An 18897-nucleotide genomic window follows, 5' to 3' on the forward strand; every position below is an offset into this window, starting at 1 on the left:
GCATTGCTTGACACCAGATTCATGCAGAAGAATTAAGGCAGCAAGAGGAAGTATCAGAGTCCTGAGTGTGTTTGTGTGTATGTGTGTGAGTGTGTGTGAGGAGGGTAGGGGGTAGGAGTGTATAGAACTTTGGACTTGAAACTGTGGTTTGGAACTAACTGTACCTAGATGGTATCTGGTCACTGAATGCCCAGCCTCCCTCACTTCCTTTTACAGAGGACAGTATCTAATCTACATGAATACCCACAAGCTTCAGTCTTATTGCCCCTCAACTTTGTCATCTCTGCAGCGCTGCCCGATCATCATGGCTGTTTTCACCCTGCTCTCAGTTTGGCCTGTCACCACCAGGAGCTCCATGTTGTAGCCCACTTAGTGTCTCTCTCTAATAAATCAAAGGAGGATGGTTGGGCAGATCTTTCTTCCTCTTACAGTTCTTTGCCTCTAGTCTTTCCAAAATTACCAATAGCCTTGGTATTTATATACAGGTTTCTTCACAGAGAGTTGAGAAGATTTCAGAAGGGGAGTTCAATGTCAACGAGGGAAGGATAGAGCACTCTCTATTTAGACTTTCTCTTTACTTCTCAAAGGGATGGTAGCTGCACATCAACTCCTTCACAAGCTCCCTGGCTTTTAGATGTACTACCTTTCCTTGTCCATGGGCCCTCCTCTTAATATTTGTTCAATTCAAAATCCCACCAACTTTCATTCCCTTCACAGGAAGGGACCCCACTTCTTGGCTCTCTCTCTCTCTCCAAATTTACCACTCTTTTCTTACCTCAAAGTCCTAAATCAGAGTGTGCCAATTTGAGATGGGCCCCCAAGACTCTAGGCAGTTAAAAATGATGCCTATTGTTACCCAAGTCTTGCAGAGTTGTGGATATAGGAGTCGGGGTGGGGGTGGGGGATGACGACAAAAAGCCTGGGTCTGTAGCTAGTTGTGGATTCAGATCTTCCTGGTTAGGTTTCCTTTTCAATATTCCTACATGTGTGAGTGGAAATCTTGGCAGTCCATTGATTAATACAATTGTTATATTAGCTCTTCTACTGCTCCCATAAAACAGACATTAATATTTAGAGTACTCATGTTGAAAAAGGATATATTTCCTCAATTAGAAGGGCCTCTCGCCTTTTCCCCAGAGTTAGCGAGTCCCATTATTGTGCAGAAAAGAGGTCTGGTTTCTTTCCTGCTCTGCCTGGGAAGCTATTGAAATAATAAATAAGCTATATTATCCTTTAATGGCTCCTCCCTTTCGTTAATTCAGGAAGGGCTCCAGACTCAATAAATTGTTTCAACACTCTGCTTTGGGGGTGGGGTGGCTGCCAATCCTTTTACAGTAAACCCACCTTCACTTAAGTTAACCGAGATAGTTTCTGTTCTTTGCAACCAACTGATCCTTGTTTAGAAGAGAAATGGATTCTGGGAAGTAGGTTTGCAGCAACAGAGCCTCGAGAGAATGTGGATGTTGTCCCCACCTTTGCTGCCTGGTGCAGAGTGCTGAAGACTCTCTCATCCTGGGTGAGGCCTAGCTAGCTTGAATGGGCTTCCATTCATTGCAAAAAAAAGTGATGCCCGAGTGAGATCCATGATAACAGAGGCCTGGAGAAATTTTTATTCTGCCATGTCTGGTGGGAAATGTGAATTAAAATATTAGTACAATTCTAGGCTAATTCACCAAGGGTTCAAACTCCTCTGAAGGTTTGGATCGGTTCATCTGGTAAAGAAACTATAACAGGTGTACATACTGGTTAAGAGCCTGGGCAACATGAGATGTGTTGTAGAGGACAGACAAATAAAGATCAGCTCTATTTCTTCAACTCAACCATCCATTTCTTATCTAACTGGCATAATAATTTCAGCTTATTTTTCTTTTAGTTTGTATATATTTAACTCAATCTGTTTTCTGAGATTTTAACTCTAGTCTTAACTGACTTCCTCCCCTCTCTTTTGTTTCCCTCTTCCTCATACTATTTGACACTTAAAATCTTTCCTATTTATTTCCCCCTCTCATTCTAATGGTCCCAGATTGACTGAAAGGATGAGAGGGGAGTCCCTGACTTGGACAAACACAAGCTTTTGGCAAGGACTAGGTAGTGCAAGCGACTTTCTGGGAGATGGATCATGTGAGACAGTTGGGGTCAGGTGGGTGTGTCTTTCTGTACCCCCTCCCAGACATCAAGTCCTGCAAAATTTGTGCACCACATGGTTAAGCTGCAGGACTCTCCTATGGTAACTGCTTTCAGTTTTAGCCAAGACACTATGGCTCACCCAACTCCCCACAATAAGGAGGAGTGATGGTTAAGCAGCAGCTGCCATAAAAAGGCAAGTTGAATAGCCAGTGGTGGATGGATTTTGCATAGCATATTATCTCCAGGGGACTCGGTGGATCACTGTGATACCATCGCACTTGACTGGCTGAGATTTTGATACCAAAAAGCTGGGGCACCAGTGTCAAGGACATCCCACCAGTCTCAGGAATCGTTCTTACCCTTGAGTTAAATGGGTAAGCTGGCAGACCTATTAAAACAATTTTTCCCTTTTCAATGCCTTTCAGACCTGGCTGGCTTAGTGAGTGAATTATTATACATACGGTCTGATTCTGAGAGCCTTCTCCTCTGTTTCTACAAGGCACCGAATCCAAACAGAATAAGAAATATTCACTATGGTACTTTGTGTTGTGCGATATCACTGAACCAGGCCAATTGCCTTACAGTGGGCTGGGATGCAAGAGCTAATGCTATTCTTTGCCCAAGATAGGCTCACTTCTCCCCCTTCCCTTGTTAAATAGGATAGCTAATATAGCTTCTTTAGACACCAAACAAATGATAGTTATTTAGAAAAAAAATCTCATAACTAAACACCATCCAACTAATGTGCTAAATCATACCAGTCATATTATTTCCCAGTTGGGGTAGTAGTAGGTGGCTCCTAATGACTTCTCCTTCCCTGGGCCCAGCCCCAGATACACAGGGGGATGTTTGTACTATGATAAAAGTGGTTGCAGGGCCCTAGCTATATATAATTTCCTGTAAGTCATCTTGGTCAAGGCTATCTTCAATGCTCCATTCTACCTCTCAGTCTAGAGGGCTACCTCTGAGTTAGGCCACACCTCATGATCTGCCCTGCCCTTTACTCTGTGGGTGGCAAAACATGTTCCTGGATTGGAGGCTGTAGCTGAGTTAGCTTAGGTAGAGGATGCAGTGGCTCTGATGGTGGCTCCTCTGTGATTTGTCCAAGAATGCAAGCTCAAATTCAGGCGAGGCCTCCCCCACATCAAGGCCCATTGAATTCCTGAGATTACAGAAAGAGGTTCAATAGAGTCTATTCAGTTACTGCTTCTCTAGGCTTTTTGCCTTTGGAATGTTCCAGGACATTTTTTCAGGAGGAGCCCAGCTCTCACATCTTGACAGTTGGCTCCAGCAGCAACCAGATACTCCAAAGTTCTGGGCTCCTGCCAACCTCTGTCTCATCGCAGGTGCATGGTGCTCTGACGCACCCAGGGTGCCTCGGCCAAAGCATCCACCCATGGCATGTTGATTGAGTTACTTAGTTGGTAAACTTGTTTTTTTTTCCTGCCCCTCACTTGCTGTTGCCCCAAACTTATAGCTCTTTTAATTGCCCGTGGCACAGAGCTCCCTCATTGTGTGGAATGGCCATACCCTTTCCGTAGGCAGGATGTCGATGACAAAGGGTGGAAGGTAGTGCCTGTCCACTGTGGCTCATTCCCTGTTAGAAGGTAGGTAGTTCTGTGCTGCACGTTGTTACTTTTGATTCAAAGGTTAAGTCCCTGGAGGATGCCCCTGTTTGTCTGGCAGCTGAAAGTGAGGCTCAGGATCAGGGATGTTTTTTGTACAATTAACTCACATAATTTTTTTCCCATTTAATAGTCAAAGGCTGCTCGGCTGTATTGCTATGTGAGACCAGTGGTTCCAATTTACAAAACAACCCAGGAACCCCTGGTGACTTTTTCCACTGGTATCTGGTAGTAAGCCAGCAATTGTCTCTCAAAAGCAGTATACTTCTCAACTGCTGGAAGCATTGCCTTAGTCCAACATCCTAAATACTTTTGCTATATTTTTTCTTCTAGGATCTGCTGTCTCACCCCTTCTCCCAAACTGTCTTGGTGGGAGAGACAGAGACCTCAAATCTCATCTTTCTTTCTGATTTATAGGGCCCAAGGGGTAGAGTTGACCAGACTGTTGGCCTGTAACCTGGCCAGGGCCAATCATGGAGGCTCCCCTTGTTGCAGAAGATCCCAGAAAAACCAAGCGACGCTTTCAAGAAGTGGAGAGACACTGTTTTAATTACACCGGCGGACTCCGGGAAATAATTTCCAAATCAGAGTACCGAAACATGCAGGGACCTTCATTTTATATCTCCCTGTGGTCTTTGTCCCGCAAATATGGATTATGCTTCCGGTCCTTTTCGTGGGCTTTGCAAGAGGCCCTCAGGTGTTGGGGGTCTCCAGGCCATATCTGATGGCCTGGCCTGGTGCCAGCAATAACAACCCTCCCTCTGGGCAGTGCACTGTTCACAGGTTTATGGCCTCTGTAACAGATTCTGCAAGACCAGTTTCTGGGAAGGAGGTAATGACTTAATTATAGGTTAGCTTGCTGGCATGGATTTCAATTGCTAGCCCCCCAAATATCAGGATTACATTTGAATTAGCCCTTTTTAGCCTTCTCACCCTGAATCCATTCAAAGTATGTGGCCTTTTGGATAACCCAAGATATGGAGTGTATAAGAACTCCAAGGGGGAGTATACACTGACTCTAAAACCCAAACACTCACATGAGCTTCTATGGGATGTAATACACGTTTCACTACCTGTCACAGGGTCAAGTACTGTTACCCCAGGAAAGCCCTGAAGCACATGCTCATTTCCCCACCCACCTGGCCCTGCCCCCAGGAATGATGTTAAGAACTGCAGTGTCCCCCAGCCTGCGTGGCTCAGTGGTTAAGTGTCGACCTATGAACCGGAGGTCACAGTTCAATTCCCGGTCAGAACACATGCCTGGGTTGCAGGCTTGATCCCCAGTGTGGAGTGTGCAGGAGCCAATCAATGATTTTCTCTCATTATTGATGTTTCTATCTATCTCTCCCTCCCTCTCCCTTCCTCTCTGAAATCAATAAAAATATATTTTAAAAAAAGAACTGTAGTGTCTCTGCCTCTTTATTCATTATGATACCATCCAAGGCACTGGAACCTTATCTGTCCCTTTTCCTTTTCCCTCCTCTCACTTAAGTCAAGGGAGCAGCCAACTGTTCTTGAACCAGGCAGAGACAGAGACAGATATGTAATATGCAGGCAGGTCCAACCCTATGAAAGGTGCAATGGATTTTATATATATATATTGATTTTAGAGGGAGAGGGCGAGAGAGATAGAAACGTCAATGATGAGGGAGAATCACTGATTGGCTGCCTCCTGCATGCCCCCCACTGGGGATTAGCTTGAAACAGGAATAGAACCGGGACCTCCTGGGTCATAGGTTGATGCTCAACCACTGAGCCATGCTGGCCCAGTTGGATTTTTTAAAAAAATATATTTTATTGATTTTTTTACAGAGAGGAAGGGAGAGGGATAGAGAGTTAGGAACATCTATGAGAGAGAAACATCGATCAGCCGCCTCCTGCACGCCCCCTACTGGAGATGTGCCAGCAACCCAGGTACATGCCCTTGACCGGAATCGAACCTGGGACCCTTCAGTCTGCAGACCGACGCTCTATCCGGTCAGGGCGGATTTTTTTTTTTTAAATAAAGCCAATCCTTCCTCATAGTATGCTATGTTCTGGAAAGGGGATGGGCCAGTGTATAAAAGGAACCCTTGACAAGCATTTTTTTTTTTTCCTGGAATGTCCATGTAACCCAGTGGAAACATTCTGGGGGACTTCTGAGAAATAAATGTCTTAAATTTTAAGAGGGTCTCTTCTTTTCTCTTGATCTTGTGCAGAGATATGAGGCTTGGAACTGCTGCAGTCACCTTGCTCCCAGCCTGGGAATAAACTGACACCTGTAGGGGACACAGTGTAAACAACCAGATTTGGGGCTGTGGCTGATCCACATTCAATCATCACCCCACAATGGTCTTTTCAATTATCTTTGGATTGGATTTCCTGTTTCTAAGAGCTGTTTTAATTGGGTTGTCTGTTCCCTCAGTTTGGAAGCATTTTAACTGGCACATCCTGACGGGTGTCTCTGGGCAGATATAGTCCCACTGGAAGAGATGGTGATTCCCACCTGGCCCCTGAGGGAGTCCATTTCTCTTGTGTTAAGCAGAGGAGTCAGGCTCCATGACCTTGTATTTGTAGAAGTCGGTCATCAATGGGACATCACCAGGTTTCTGGCAATAGTTGCCCATCCTCTGCCGTACTTTTGTGTAAGTCAGACCTCGGGGCCTTCCAGACTCACTTAACCATCCTAAATGACACAGTTTCTCTCACGGTTGGTATCAAGTGGCCTCACAGATTGGCTGAGCAGAGAGATCACCAGTAACAGCAGATTGCTTGGATTTCTAAGCCTACCTTTGGTTTACCAAGGATTGCTAAAGACAAGGCATGGGATTTTCCAAACTGAACATTACAAATTCATGGCCTACATCTGTGCTCACTCTCCTCCCCTTTACAGCAGTAATTTCAAGTCTCCTTCACTTTCAGCAAATATTCTCACCTATTTCCAGAAAAAGTTGAAAAACAACTTCAGGCAGCAGCCACAACCTACCTCCATGAAAACAAAGATACCTGCACTTACTCTAGTCCTCATAAGGATTTCAAAGGAAATGGCGTCCTGCCTGCCCTCCCAGCTTGGGGTGCAGGAGCTGGGCGCCCTGGGCTTTCCCCAGGAAGCCCAACGAAAGGGAGGGGAGAGAAATAGAAGCAAACGGGGTAATGCTACCCAACAGTAAGCGCTAGAGAAGCAGGAAATGGGCCCTGCAGCTAAACCCTGGCGAGGACTATTGGCAACAAACCAGAGGATGCCCCGCCCGCCCACAGTTCCCATTGCGCAGCCTGCCCAGCCACGAAGCGAGGCCTCGGGCCCAGACAGGCTTAGGTCCGTAGTGGAACATTGGGAACACCCAAGAGCCTCCCCAAGGCTGCCAGCCTGGGCGCGCAAACACGACCCCCAGAGACATTAGAGGCCGGAGGCGGGCTGCTGAGCAGGCCCCTCTGGTATCCCTGGGCTGCTAACATAAACACTGTAGTTTCTCTGCCCACCTGATGTGGACAACAACATTTTCCATGGCTCGCCCTTTCTGGTGGAGAGTATGTTCCCGAAAGAGGCACACCAGGGAATTGGGGCCGAGAAGTCAAACTCAGAGTGAGTTTGCGGGATGATGTGGGGTTGAGACTGGGCCAACCTGCTGCCCCGCGGGTCCCCGGGGCGGGGCAGCAGAAGGGGGAACGCTTCCTCGGGACCCCGCCGCCCGCTGGCCGACATCCCGCCCCTCGCCCTCCCTCCTGCCGCCCAGAAGGCCAACTCCGCCTGCCTGAGTCACGGCTGGAGCTGGGGAGGAGCCGGGGAAAGGCGGCCCCAGCCCAGAGCCCAGTCGGCGGTCGCAGGGAGAGCAGGCCGGGGATCATGGGGGAGAGCGCGCTGGACCCGGGGTCGGCGCCCCGAGCGCCGGCGGAGGGCCCGGTGCACGCCGTGACCGTGGTGACCCTGCTGGAGAAGCTGGCCACCATGCTGGAGGCGCTGCGGGAGCGGCAGGGGGGCCTGGCGCAGAGGCAGGGCGGCCTGGCCGGCTCGGTGAGCCGCATCCAGAGCGGCTTGGGCGCGCTGAGCCGCAGCCACGACACCACCAGCAACAAGCTGGCGCAGCTGCTGGCCAAGGCGGAGCGCGTGGGCTCGCACGCCGATGTCGCCCAGGAGCGCGCCGTGCACCGGGCCGCCCAGGTGCAGCGGCTGGAGGCCAACCACGGGCTGCTGGTGGCGCGCGGGAAGCTCCACGTCCTGCTCTTCAAGGTCAGTGACCTCGGGCGTCCCCCAATCCGGGGCCTTTTCCCTGCCTCCGGGCCACCATCTGGGGGCTCCCCGCTCCCATCCGCCCACCACACCCACATTCCTGGCCCTGCCCGGGGAAACAGACTTCCAGAGCCGCACCCACTCCCCACACCCGGCCCCTCCCCCCTCCGCCACGCCTGAACCTGGCCTGGCCAATCAAAACCCAGCCAGCTCTAGTCAGGACACGTCCATGGAATTTGCTCCAAGTCTCACCCCATCCCTGAACGAAAATAACGGTGGTGGAAGTGCATCCCGCAACAGCGCATCGCCCCGCCTCTAGTTCTTGCCCTCCTCCTCTCGCGCCCCTAAGCGGGTCCCACCTATTGAACAAACTTCTGCAGTTCGCCCCGCCCCCTGCTTTCTCGCGCCTGCCTTTTCTTTCCCACTCGGGCAGCGGGGGCTGAGGGTGGGGCGGGCTCCCCTGCTGTAATAGAGGAGTGAGACGCAGGCTGGTGCGGGGCAGGGGGCTGCCGGGGTCAGTGCTGCGTCTATCACCTGCAGGAGGAGGCTGAAATCCCAGCCAGAGCCTTCCAGAAGGCGCCGGAGCCCTTGGGCCCGCTGGAGCAGTCTGAGCCCGGCTCAGAGCAGCTGGAGGCTGAAGTTGGGGAGAGCTCGGATGAGGAGCCCGTGGAGTCCAGGGCGCGGCGGCTGCGGCGCACGGGGTTAGAGAAGGTACAGAGCCTGCGAAGGGCCTTTTCCGGCCGAAAAGGCCCTGCAGCGCCCACGCCTGTCAAGCCTCCCCGCCTCGGGCCTGGCCAGAGCGCTAATGGCCAACCCGAAGAAGCCCTGCCTGCGCTGGAGTCCAAGCTGGAGCCAGAACCTCCGCAGGACACCGAGCAAGATCCCGGGAGACCTGGGGCTGCCCAGCTGGCCGTGCTCCAAATAGAGAGTGCGGCCTGATGGCTGGTGCGCCTGCCTCCCCTGTGCCTATGCTTAGTCCCAAAATAAATCTTCCTCTCGGAAGGCAGCATTCACGCCCAAATAAGGAGCGGATCCTGCATCCACAGCCCAGCTTTGGTCCTCCCTCCCGGGATCCTTCAGCCCAGCACCCTGGGTCCTGGGAGCAGCCACTTACACCTGCTTGTACTCACCATCAATAAAAGCAATGCTACCTAATCCAGACTCCATGGGAAGGGGTGAGGGGGGGGGGGGGTGGGGGTGGGGGGAGGTATAAGACAAACGTGGGAACCTGGAATGTGGCTTCCGTTTCAGATCGTTGTATGATTTCTCTAGTTTCCACTGAATCCGAGGCTTCAGGGGCACATGCAAATATCCTGCTGGCCGCTTGCTCCTTAGGTGCTTTCCTCATGGGGACACATCCTGTACCGTCCCTCCCTGTAGGTTCTCAATACATGTCAACTTGTGGTTTTCCTCTTAGTCTTTTCTTCCTCTACCACCTCCTGAGAGTTGGGTTTCCCAGGATTCTGTTCTCAGCCCTCTTCTCATTCTGGGTACTCCTCAGTTAACATTCACTTCTACCAGCCACATACCTCCCAGCCCACGGCCTTGAGCTGAAAAGTACTGCAAATTCAATGTGTTCAACCTATCTTCTTTTGTGTAAGTAAGCCCAATTTCAGTTCTGCAGCTATTTATTGGACACTTCCTATCTATTGTTCAAAATTGCTCCTCCTCTTGTGTTTTCTTACTAATGAATGGCACCATCATCCATGCGGAAATCTGGCAGTCCTCTGACAAGTCCCTCTCACACTCCTCTACCAATGGAAACAGTCATCCTATTGCTTTGACCTCTGTAATCTGTCCACTTTTCTTTTTTAAAAAAATATACCTTTATTGATTTCAGAGAGGAAGGGAGAGGGAGAGAGGGAGATAGAAATATCAATAATAAGAGAGAATCATTGATAGGCTGTCTCCTGTGCGCCCCATACTGGGGATCGAACCTGCAACCCGTGCACATGCTCTGACTAGGTATCGAACCATGACCTCCTGGTTCATAGGTCGATACTCAACCACTGAGTCACGCTGGTCGGGCTGTCCACTTTTATTAATACGCATGGCCACTGTTCCATCTCAGGCCTTCCCTTTCACCTGACATTCACATTATGTGAACTGCCAATCTGATCCCATCACCCTCCTGATTCAGACCCTTCATTGGCTCTCCATCACCCTAGAATAAAGTCCAAGCTCTTTAACATTACCTTCAGTATCTTCATATAACCTTTTTGTAGCCTCACCTCTTGCTACTTCCCTTAATTCTACTAAGTTGCACTAAGCAATGTATTCTAACTCTCCTTTCTACTGTCCTGCAAAACTCAGCAAGCTACCCCTGTTTCAGGGCCAGGGGCTTCTCTTCCTTGCTCCCAGCACCATCTGCACACCTCAGTGCTACCTGCACTAATCCTGATTATTGGCAATTTCTCTCCCAATCCCACACCTCTAGCCTGTGGTTCCTTTGCAGTAGGGACCGTTTTATTCATTTCTGTATTTCTCACACCAAATACTATGCTTAGCACCCAGTAGGGCCTCATAAAGCAAGAACATCTCACGGAAGTGAGAAACAGGAGGGATTGGCTAGGGATGAGAGCACGGTCATCCACTCATGCATTCAGTCCTTGCCTATGAAAGTGTTTTCTAGTACCTACCTGTGTTCCAGTCGCTATGCTAGGACTTGTGAACACCGAGATGACAACCCTTTCTGAGTCTGTCAAGGACCTCAGAGTTTAGGGAAATACAAACATAATTACTAGAGGCCCGGTGCATGAATTCATGCACCAGTGGGGTCCCTCTGCTTGGCCGGCAGGATCAGGCTGAAACCAGCTCTCCAACATCTGAGGGGTCCCGGATTGCAAGAGGGTGCAGGCCAGGCTGAGGGACCCCACTGATGCACGACTGGTGGCAGGGAGGGATGCAGGAGGTTGGCCAGCCAGGGAGGGACCGTGGGAGGACTCCAGGGCGTGTCCGGCCCATCTCACTCAGTCCCAACCAGCGGGACCCCAGCAGCAAGCTCACCTACCAGTCGGAGTGTCTTCCTCCTGGTGGTCAGTGCACATCATAGCGACTGGTCGACCGGTTGACTGTCTGCCCCCTGATGGTCAGTGCATGTCATAGCGAGCAGTTGAGCGGCCTTAGCATATCGTTAGCATATTACACTTTGATTGGTTGAACGGCCAACTAGACGACCAGACACAGCATATTAAGCTTTTATTATATAGGATGATGAATGATGTAAGTGCAGTGATAGACACAGGTTATGCTGAGAGGAAAGAGACACAACCTAACCTGAAGGAGGAAAAGTGGAGGATGTTTAAGGAAGTGCTCTTGGAAAAAAGTAAATAGTGGGATGGATGGAACACAGGAGTGGCGAGGGGCACTAGAGCTCAGTGGTTAATAATAGTTTCTCAGTTCCTTCATCTATAAAATGGGATAATCGTAACCCCTACTGGACTGATGTGAGCATTACAGGACATAAGTGCCTAGCACAGTGCCTGGAATGCAGTTAATTTTAGCTGTATAATTCATTCATCCGCTCATTCCACAAATATTTACTGAATTCCGAGTGTCTGCCAGGCACTATTTTAAGAGCTAGGGATACAGTGCCATGTAAGAAAGACAGGATCCCTGCCTTTGTGGGCCTAGTAGGGGGAGACAGGCAATACACAAGTAAATGTCCAAGCCAGATAAAAACGAGTAAACATATGAACTAGAGGGACCTTCTGGATATGGGATCTGAAGAAAACTGGAAGGATACACACAGATAATGATCAGGAGAAAGAGGGCTTCCCATGAGAACACTGGGGATTTAAAATCGCACCCTCTCCCCATCTCTCACTTTGGATGTCTCTGCTGCTATTGCTTCTTATGACCACATGATGCCACTGTTGGGGAACCAGTGTCCTGGCTGATGCCTCGTCTACCAACCCTGAGGCCTGCCTGTCCGGTTCTGTGTCCTGAACCAGAGGTCCTTCCATGGAGGGCAGCTCTGTAGTAGCTCTGGTCCCTCTGGAGAAACTCAGGGCTCCTGCAGGCTTCCAAGTCTAGGTCAGAGACTGTACCAGCTTCCCAGCAGCCACTGCTTTCAGGTCCTGCCATCACAGAAGGGCTTGTTTGGGCAGGCTCGGTTCTCCATCCTCAAGGAAAAAATAAATTCTTGTTCTTTTTCCAAATCCTTGGAAATCCAGCCAATTACCTGCTTTCGACCCACATACAAAATTAATGTGCTGCACATTTCTCACAAAAAATGTCTTGATAGCTCACTGGAAATCACACAAAGGACCAGAGACTCTGACCGCTGGGAACCTAAAGGCTTGGCTAACTTAGGTGGGAGGGATATACTTTTCTTTTTTTTAAAATCCTCACCTGAGGACATGCTTAGAGAGAGGAAGGGAGAAAGAGAGAGAGAGAGAGAGAGAGAGAGAGAAATCGATGTGAGAGAGAAACATGATCCCCTGTCCTCCATGCATGCCCTGAACCAGCAACCTTTCAGTGCATAGGGCAGTGATGGCAAACCTATGACACGCGTGTCAGAGGTGACCCGCGAACTCATTTTTTTGGTTGATTTTTCTTTGTTAAATGGCATTTAAATATATAAAATAAATATCAAAAATATAAATCTTTGTTCTACTATGGTTGCAAATATCAAAAAATTTCTCTATGTGACACGGCACCAGAGTTAAGTTAGGGTTTTTCAAAATGCTGACACGCCGAGCTCAAAAGGTTCGCCATCACTGGCCTAGGGCAACAATCAACCAACTGAGCCACTCTGGCCAGGCGGGATGATACTTTTTATTCCTTCCTGATACTTCTACAGCAGCAAATAATAAAAATCACATTGAAAATATAATTTCTTAATAGTTGTCTTTGTTACATTGCACTCTCTATCATTACTGCTATGGTTATTATTAGTATGATTATAAACTAGAGGGAGTGGAGATACTGGTGTTACAGAATTTACCAGTTGACCGAAAAATACGCAGGAGTACCGGAGATACAGGAAAAACCCTTTTTATTTATTTTCAGATGCTCTACATGTACTAGTACAGTGACTCAGGGAAGACTGTTTCCCTCCAAATCCTGAGCAAACCAATATGGAGGAAGCTCTCCCTTTATACCCCTTTGGTTTCTTTGTCCCCCAAATATGGATGGGACTTCCGGACCTTTCTCGGTTTTGCAAAAAGCCCCGTGTGCTGGGATAGGGGCCGTGAGACCACACCTAAAGGCCTGGCCTGGTACCAGGGCTGATAACCCCCTCCAGGAACTGTGTATTGTTCAAGGTTTTTGGCCCCTGTAAAATGTGAGTATTTAGGTAAACTGTTCTTGCAAGACCAGATTGTGGAGAAAGGGGCAGTGACTTAATTATAGGCTATCAAGAATGTGCATTAGGTTACTGGCACAGATTCAGATTGCTAGGGCCCCCTACCCCCAATGTCTTATTTTCCCCATCACTGACTCAGAATACCAACTTGTCATCCAGATATGTGGCATTTATATGGCTGCTTTAATTAGGGGGAGGCACACTGGTGAATTATTAATATGCAGAGATTGGTTCTCAGTTCCTCCGACCAGATGCACAGATTTATTATGCCTTCCAGCATGATTAGGCTGAGAGGGACTGATCTGTAATGATCAAACTCAGAAAACATGGATTAACTTGAGAGCCAAATTAGTTAATTTCCCTAAGACATCTAACTGCTAACTGACCTAGAATAATCTAGTTAACTAATCAGAACTTATTCCATCCTGCAATATGACAAGCCAAAGCAAGCCTTTTTAAAGTGTAAGGAAATAGAATAGTAGAAATAGGATGAATTCAACGGGCAGGATAATCCAATCTCTGTGCCCATTTTCTGCTGTGCTATTCCTACTACATGAGTAAGGATATATACATTCCTGGTAGAAAACTTCTTCCTCTGTTAAGTGCTGGAGATCCATGTGACGAAGAAAAGTCAAAAGCCATCAAATCTACCTGCATTACCAACACCTACACCTCCTCTACCATCTGCTGCCTATCCTCAGCGGGCCTACACTGGAAAAAGTCCAGTAACAGGAGCTCACTACTTCTCAGACAACTATATTTTTAGACAACATTGACTGATAGGAAACTTCCCTTTGTACTGAGGTCAAAATCTGTCTTTATAGTTTCTAACATGTGGCAGTTGGCCTCCCTTCAGCAATATCTACACAACAAAATTTATTTCTATGATGTGCATATCTTTGGAGTCTAATTAGAGTAGGATACACAGGACTGCTTTATTTAGGAATTTTCTTTCAATCTCAGGCCTTTTGAAATATTGTCAAATCTCAGCCATTCTTTTGTGAATTGCTTTTGTTTACCCACATCCATTTTATTTATTACTAGCAGCCCGGTGCACGAAATTTGTGCACATTAAAAGGGAATTAATTGCCCTAACCAGTTTGGCTCAGTGGATAGAGCATCAGCCTGTGGACTCAAGGGTCCCAGGTTCAATTCCGGTCAAGGGCACGTACCTTGGTTGCGGGCACATCCCCAGTGGGGAGTGTGCAGGAGGTAGCTGATCCATGTTTCTCTCTCATTGAAATTTCTGGCTCTCTATCCCTCTCCCTTCCTCTCTGTAAAACATCAATAAAATATATATTTTTTAAAAAGGGAATTAATTAGCAGAGATATTTTAATATTGCTATTTGCCCTTTCTCTATAATATAAGTGTGAGAGATGAAAGGAAATTAGTAAAATGTATATGAAAATAATATATAAATTTATTAATAAATAAACAGTAACAAAAGGATATAACAACAGAGGCATGATATAAAAATGACAAAAACATGATATGAAAACAACAAAAACATGATATAAAAACAACAGTGATGCAAACAATGACTGATGAAGTGATTAAACTTATTCTAATATCTCCCTGTACACCACATTAAGAGTGAAAACACTTTGAGTGCTTGACTAATTTCCCTTGTGATGAAGTACTTAGAACTTTAACTGTAACATCACATGCTCTTCAAACTCGAGAGAAAGCGACATATAACTGACCATGTGCAAAAACGGGTTCAGGTAGGTATATGCCTACTCTGTCTAGAGTTTGTCCTTGTGATTTATTAATAGTCATCACAAATGCTGGCATCATGGGAAACAGCCGTCAAATCAATTTAAATGGGAGGCCAGTGTCAGATGGGGACAAATTAATCATTGGAATCAGAACAGCCTCTCCCTCTACAGGTCCTGTTAATACTTCAGCTTTGATATTGTTAGGTTGTAATCTTTTAATAATAAATCTGGTACCATTACAAAGACCCCATTTACTATTGAGATTTCTCAATAGCATGATGATTGCACCCACTTTCAATTTTAATTTATGACACGGCATTCCTGAAGGAGTAATACTATTCAGAAATTTGATGGGGAAAATTTCCTTTGTTTCTTTGTTATGGGGTGGGACCACAACATTAGTAACAAAGAAACAGAATTAAAACTTTATTGTGGGGAGCTGCTACAGTGTTTTGGACAGGTTCAAGCCTTGGACTGGTGAGAGGGCACAGTTCTCTCTTTGCCATGTGCAAGTCCCAGCTTGGAGGGCAGGGCCCTCCTAGTACAATTATAGCCAACAGCTGTAGTTGTAAGCTTGAACCTATGGTCAGAACACGTGGCCTCACATGCCTGAGTGATGTGGGCTTGATAGAGTTTAGGTGCATGTAGTTGAGTAGGATTGAAACCCAGGAGAATGTTTGTAAACATCTTGGTCACGCCCTTACTTTGCCTCGTAGCATCTGCTATAAAATAAAGGCATGGCTGTGGGCGTGGTCGCTGTCTCTCAGCAGCGTCCCACTGAGACCCAGCTTTCATTCTCTTGTCTGTCTTTTCTAAGCCTTTCAGCCGTCCCACTCAGGTTCACCCCGTGCTGGTGCAGCACACTTTAGAAAGACCTGCCTCCACGCTCCCAGGGCGGGTTCCTGCCTCAAACTCTGTCCTTACAGGAAACAGCTTGGTGGAGGGCGCAGCCATTGCCAAGACAACCCCTGAAGGACTGACTTCCTTCCACTTGGTCGCTGTTCATCTGTATGTGACGAACACCACCCATGGTTTTTATATAAGTAGATTATTATTATTTTTTAAATATATTTTATTGATGTTTTACAGAGAGGAAGGGAGAGGGATAGAGAGCCAGAAATATCAATGAGAGAGAAACATCGATCAGCTGCCTCCTGCACACTCCCCACTGGGGATGTGCCCGCAACCAAGGTACATGCCCTTGACCGGAATTGAACCTGGGACCCTTGAGTCCGCAGGCTGATGCTCTATCCACTGAGCCAAACTGGTTAGGGCTACCCATATCCATTTTAGATAGGGAGGTGGCAAGGTACATGGAAGAAGACATCTGAGCTACATTTCTGGCGAATGATAATTCCCTTTTATTAAGGTCTGTTATGAGGTTTGCATAGGAGTTTTTTGTGGGATTTTGTTGTTGTTGTTGTTGTTGTTGGTAATACTCACCTGAGGATGTTTTTCCATTGATTTTTAGAGAGAGAGTGGAAGGGAGGGGGAGAGACACACAGAGAAACATCGATGTGAAAGAGACACATCGATTGGTTGCCTCCCACTACCACTGGGCCTGGGATCGAGCCTGCAACTAAGGTATGTGTCCTTAACGGGAATCTTCCATCCAAGGCCAATGCTCTAACCACTGAGGAAAAAACAGCTAGGGCTGCATAGGAGTTTTTATTTACTCATGAATTCATTTGACATTTGTTGTGCTACACAATGGAGACAGATGGTGTATTACACAAGCAGGGAGGCCAGCCTCATGGAACTTACATTAAACTGGCAATTGTAATAAAGTTTTAAATAAGTGCTGTAATGAGAGAAATATAAGAAACCAGCAGGAGAGGTAGTAATCACAGAGGAGGTCTCTGGAGCAGAAATGATCTTCTCTCTAACCCGATTTTCTCTTCTGTTTATTTTTTAACCTGTCGTATTATGTATTTTTATGTCACTTTCTCAAGTGACTTTTTAATTTATTATTATTTTAAAAATATATGTTTTAATTGATTTTAGAGAGAGAAAAAGGGAGAGGGAGAGAGTGAGAAACTGATTGGCTGTCTCCTGTGCATCCCCTACTGGGGATCAAGCCCATGTAGCCAAACCAGGAATTGGGAATTGAACCATGAGCTCTTGGTGCCCCAGATGACACAACCACCTGAGCCATACTGGCGAGGGCTCAAATGACTTTTTAGAATGACATGATGGGATGAAAAACATAGTCATCTGAGTATCCAGTTGACATACTAAATCCAAAACTGCGACTAATCTTTTCTCAAACGTCAAGATTCTCTTTTGCATTCACTTTAGAAAGGGTTACAACCAAAGACCTGAACTTTCACCCCCATCAACCCCCATCCCTACAGCCAACGAGTCTCCAACTCCTGCAAATTCTTTATTCATAACTCTTGTGAAATTTTCTCTCATAACACATTCTAATAAATTCAGGGCCACTGGGAAGACTTGAGAGGAAACCTCACATACTGGAAGGAACGGCCAAGAAACAGAGAGAAGTTGAGTTTGCACTTTTCTCCTGGGCAAAATGGAGCTAAATGAATGGAAACATGTAAAATGCTCAGAATTGTGCCAGGCCTGTGAGATCTTAACGTTTGTTTTGTTATGATCACTTGATCCCTATATTCAGTCTGGCAGGAAGCCAGCTCTTACCAGAGACATTTTCATTTATGTGAGCTGATACACTTTTTACTTAACCTCAGTTTTCTTTTTTTATGCATGTGATTTTCCCTCACAACTGAAGAGATTCCTAATAGACATGGCCCCATTGGCACTGGAACCAACATGGAGGAAAAGGGAAGCATCTTGCTTATCTTTGTATCCCCAGCTCCTAGCACAGTGCCTGGCACAGAGTAGGGGTTCACTGCATATTTAGAGAATAAGTGAATTTATCCTGGTGTGGTGCTAGGGACACAAAGATGAACAAGCACCTGCCCTCATGGTGCTGGCTTACAGCTGAGCCCTGTTGCTCATTCTTCTTTGGAGCTCTGTTTCCTGCTCTCAGGGCTCACAAAGGCATAGTAGAGGTGGTTCCTGGGACCCATAATCCTCTCTGGGCCCAAGACATTGTTTTAATTTTTCATTAAAAATTTTTTTTCCATTGATTTCAGAGAGGAAGGGAGTGGGAGAGAGAGATAGAAACATCAGTGATGAGAGAGAATAATCCTGTATGCTCCGCACTGGGGATTGAGCCCGAAATCCGGCATATGCCCTGACCGGAAATCAAACTATGACCTCTTGGTTCATAGGTTAATGCTCAATTACTGAACCACACCAGTTGGGCTTAAATTTTTTTTAAATCAGAAGAAAAAAGTAAAATTTTAGGTAAAAGTAGTGTTTTAACATATAATATTAATATATTCATTTTTATACTAACAAAGTTGTAAAATATAATTTTACTTTTTTCTTAATGGAGGAGGAGCCCTTCAGGGCAAATGTGCCCAGGGCGTGGGAAGTCATAATGCAGGCCTATTTCCTTAGTCTCCCCTTTATATTCTTCTCTGTGGAGTTTTCATGGTTTTATTTTTTCCTCTCACATTCAGCCTCATATATTTGATCCTTAAGTTGGTTCCAATTTTCTCTTGGCTCTGACTCATTATTTCTATGTTCTTTGGCTATTATTTAGAATTAACCACACATATTTTTATTTCTTGATTGATTTGAGAGAGAGTGAGAGAGAGAGATTTGTTGGTCTATTTATTTATACATTCATTGATTGTGTTATGCCCAGATTTCAGGATCCCCAAAAAACCACATCAGGGAGCCAGCCATGTCCAATGCAAAAGCATAAGAGTCTTTATTCGAGCTAGCTCGGCTCCCCCACCTTGCCGACACAGCAGCAGGAAGCAGAGAGAGAGATAACTCTGTGTGGAGAGGGGTTATATAGGCGGAGTTGGAGTAAGGGGAGG

The 18897-nt window shown here is 46.7% G+C and overlaps 1 protein-coding gene across 1 annotated transcript; it reads left to right on the forward strand.

Annotated features, from left to right (window-relative positions):
* Nucleotides 1-7268: 7268 nt before the first annotated feature.
* Nucleotides 7269-9114, forward strand: CAVIN3 (caveolae associated protein 3). The gene is made up of 2 exons (XM_070426710.1): nucleotides 7269-7959; nucleotides 8500-9114. Exons 1-2 carry the CDS (start codon nucleotides 7576-7578, stop codon nucleotides 8896-8898), a joined length of 783 nt encoding a protein of 260 aa, XP_070282811.1. The 5' UTR covers nucleotides 7269-7575; the 3' UTR covers nucleotides 8899-9114.
* The last annotated feature ends 9783 nt before the right edge of the window (nucleotides 9115-18897 follow it).

Source organism: Myotis yumanensis, unplaced genomic scaffold (genome assembly GCF_028538775.1).
Source record: "Myotis yumanensis isolate MYYU_CA2020_CCGP unplaced genomic scaffold, mMyoYum1.0.hap1 SCAF_10, whole genome shotgun sequence".
Lineage (NCBI taxonomy): Eukaryota > Metazoa > Chordata > Mammalia > Chiroptera > Vespertilionidae > Myotis > Myotis yumanensis.

Coding starts and splice junctions, on each gene's coding strand:
- CAVIN3 (XM_070426710.1), top strand. CDS start 7,576: ATGGGGGAGAGCGCGCTGGACCCGGGGTCGGCGCCCCGAGCGCCGGCG. Junction 7,960..8,499: donor TCCACGTCCTGCTCTTCAAG/GTCAGTGACCTC, acceptor TATCACCTGCAG/GAGGAGGCTGAAATCCCAGC.